The sequence below is a fragment of the Carya illinoinensis genome, chromosome 10 (genome assembly GCF_018687715.1).
Source record: "Carya illinoinensis cultivar Pawnee chromosome 10, C.illinoinensisPawnee_v1, whole genome shotgun sequence".
Taxonomy (NCBI): Eukaryota; Viridiplantae; Streptophyta; class Magnoliopsida; order Fagales; family Juglandaceae; genus Carya; species Carya illinoinensis.
The window spans coordinates 34587516-34590972 of record NC_056761.1 but is presented as its reverse complement, the minus strand read 5'-3'; the positions used below and the strand labels follow the sequence as shown (position 1 = coordinate 34590972).

Genomic DNA, 3457 nt, shown 5'->3' with positions numbered 1-3457 from the left:
CGGTGTAGCGATGAGAGCCAGAATGTGTGGATGATTCCTATGGGAGATCATGGTGCATACTAAAAATTAGATATTTGAGCCATTTTCGGAAAAAATTGCGGATTTTGTTAAAAGGATCTATGTGGACCATATCATGGTGGATTTTCTATGTGGGTCATTTTTTGAAAAAATTGCGAGATTTGATTAATGGAAATATGTTGGGCCATTTTCTGGAAAAATGACGGATGTTTTAATGGACTTGATATGTTTTGAGCCAAAATGAAATTTTGGCGTGTGTTAGAAAATATTCACTTTTATGGGAAATGATGATTTTTGGATCTCATGCATAATCTATCATATGCATGCATGTTTGTTAGTTGCATCTATATATTTTATCTCATGAGTTGTTTGGATTATTACTTACTTGCGGTATCATTCCGTGGTACCGTAGATTTTGATACAGATGACGAGGAGGCTGAACTTGAGAAGGCGGCTCCTCTGAAGGAGTGATTTGGTGCCTTTGCTTACTTATTGGGAATTATTTCCCTGCTTTTGAAATGATGTATTTGGTTTATATTATTTTTTGTTGGATAATTTTAATATTTTTTATACGCTTTTGTTTAAGGGAATTTGTATTTTAAATAATTTTGGTACTTAGTTGTTCAATTTAACTTAATCTGCTGCATTGTTTTTTTTGTTGTATATTTTTTACATGTACACACACTCGACATTTATCGATGGGATGTGTGATCCGTATTGTTATCATCTTGACATCTTGATTCCCGTGTTTCCATATATAGGAGTTGGAGACATCACATCTTCTCAATTTCTTTAAAAGTCAATTATTTTCATTTGAGACTCTCTCTCTTTTCTTTGTTGGGCGCCAAAGACAAAATTTGAAGTTGAATTAATCTCTTCTTTAATTTTATTTTTTGAATTAATTTATATTTTAGTTTAGCTTATAAATTTAGATTAATTTAAAATAGAACATAATTATATGGCATTGTATATAGAGAAATATTGAAAATATCAAAAGATTTGAGGATACCATTGATAGTTAAGGAAAATATTTGAAATGAATTAAAATTATTAAAAAGTATAATATTTAAATGATATGAAAAAAAATAGATAAGTTGACATATGATATATTGTAAAAATTAGTATATAAAATAAAAAATAAATTTTAATGATGTATTTGAAAAAATAGAATAAAAAAATTCATTGAAAGTGCTCAACCTAAAATTTGTAGCCAAGTGGGATAAGATGTTCATATTGTTTTCCATTTTCTTAAAATTCAATTATCCGGCCACGGGTCCACAAACTTGTCACCCAGTTGGTTCATTCCACCTCTCAAGGATCGCCACATCATCAGGTGACAACCGTTGATAGTTACCATAATCCAACGGTTTCCAGTCTCACCTAGCGCGTATTAAAATCTCACCCACGCAACTGCATCTGCTCGCTCACACGATATCCATTTTCAGTCCAATTTCTTCTTCTGGTCGTTTCTCGAGAAAATTCTTCTTCTTGCATCAAATTTTTTTGGGTCATGGAAACGGGGGGAAAGGTGAAGAGAGGTGCTGCAGGGAGGAAGGGAGGCGGTCCCAAGAAGAAACCGGTGTCCCGGTCCGTTAAAGCCGGTCTGCAGTTCCCCGTTGGACGAATCGGCCGGTACTTGAAGAAAGGCCGTTACTCTCAGCGTGTGGGCACCGGTGCTCCTGTTTACCTCGCCGCTGTACTCGAGTACCTAGCCGCTGAGGTGAAATTTTCGCTCTGGAGCTCTCTTCTCTTGCAATTTTGTAGCTTTGACATTTTAGGGTTTCTTGATGGACTCTTTTTGCTTCAGTGAACTTGTTGATCTTTTCTGCTCGGTTTGGTACTGTACTAGTAATTGAGTATTTAGGTTTTGGGCTTCTCTACGAACTTAAGAATTTGAAGCTACTTTCATGTTCTTTTCTCAGTTTTCTTTTACAACCAAACAGGCCTTCACTTAATGCCTTTGTAATTTGGTTTATTTGTTGGATTTTTTTTTCTTAGAACTATTTTATTTCGGTGAGATGTTTCATTTTTTTAATCTCAGCAAATGATTTTGTTTAGGTTTTGGAGTTGGCTGGAAATGCCGCAAGAGACAACAAGAAGAACAGGATTATCCCAAGGCATGTGCTACTGGCCGTGAGGAATGATGAAGAGCTTGGGAAGCTTCTCGCTGGTGTGACCATTGCGCATGGAGGTGTCCTTCCCAACATCAACCCCGTCCTTCTGCCAAAGAAGCCTGACAAGGTTGCTACCAAAGAGCCCAAGTCTCCATCTAAGGCCACCAAGTCCCCTAAGAAGGCCTGACCCTTCGCACAATGTGTTGAACAAAGTCTTTGTGTCTCTGTATGTAATTTCCTATCTGTATTTGTTGCTTGTAAGGAAGTTCATGTCCGTAGAATTTAGGATACCATTGTACTTCTCTTTTGTTTCTGTCCATGTAGAACATCCCTTGCTTTAAATTAATCAGATCAAATTGCAGCCCAGTTCGAATTTCTCGTCTGTTGCTTCATTACATGCGAGTTAGGATTAGTGTAATGCATCTCTTAATATTGCCAGGAGTCCTAGTCATGCCCAGGTTGATAATGACAATTTGGATCAAATGTGAAGGAGCAGGGCAATGTAGAAAGTGGAGATGGGAAACTTTTGAGAGTCTGAAACACCCAGGTGTTTTGACTTCGGTTATGGGGTTTAAGGAATGAGCAATGCTACTTTTATTTTTTCGTCCTTAATTAAATGGGATTGATGTGATGTATTTTAAGAGTTTTCATAAATTAATTAAATGAATTTTTAAGTCAGAACAAGTTAGTTTGTATTATAAAGAACGACAAAATGTAAAGTAGAAAATAACATTTTTCTTAAATAATTAAATATTTAAATGTTAAAATGAGATGAGATGAGTTTTAAATGTGTATAAGCTCTTAATAAGAATTGATTTGTAATGAAATTTCATTGGATTAGCTAAATGTTAAATTCATTTCATATTTAGCCAATAGACCATTAAATAACATCACATTGAATTAGCAGCTACAGTAATTTTAAAAATATTTCCAAACTTAAAAGTCACTATACGTATGTCAAATACATATTTTATAATTTATTTTTTTCTTTTAAATTTTTGCAACCAGTTTCATGTCTGCTCAAGTTAGATGGGAAATGGTAATTCAATGAAATAAAGAAATATTTCATTAATCACGTTAAATAGATAATGAAATGGTAATCATTATCTATTTATTCATTATTTATTTTAATGATTAATTCAATAAATTAATCATTAAAATAAATAAATATTTTTTAATTATTAATTATTTTATTACTATATGATGAATAAATAGATAATTTAATGTGAAAATTTGATGTAAATAGACAAAGTCAAATCTATATCATATTATTTTATTATTATATAATGAAAAAATAGTTAATCCAATGTGTGGGATTAATGAAA

General features: G+C 33.2%; 1 protein-coding gene across 1 annotated transcript; it reads left to right on the top strand.

Annotated features, from left to right (window-relative positions):
• The first annotated feature begins 1432 nt into the window (after positions 1–1432).
• Positions 1433–2498, top strand: LOC122280093 (histone H2A). Its single transcript, XM_043091060.1, has 2 exons — positions 1433–1738; positions 2077–2498. Exons 1-2 carry the CDS (start codon positions 1529–1531, stop codon positions 2317–2319), a joined length of 453 nt encoding a protein of 150 aa, XP_042946994.1. The 5' UTR covers positions 1433–1528; the 3' UTR covers positions 2320–2498.
• Positions 2499–3457: the final 959 nt, after the last annotated feature.

What these genes read in the sequence shown, in the direction of transcription:
- LOC122280093 (XM_043091060.1), top strand. Translation starts at nt 1,529, where the DNA reads ATGGAAACGGGGGGAAAGGTGAAGAGAGGTGCTGCAGGGAGGAAGGGA. An exon ending in TCGAGTACCTAGCCGCTGAG is followed by an intron (nt 1,739 to 2,076) that starts GTGAAATTTTCG and finishes GATTTTGTTTAG; the next exon opens with GTTTTGGAGTTGGCTGGAAA.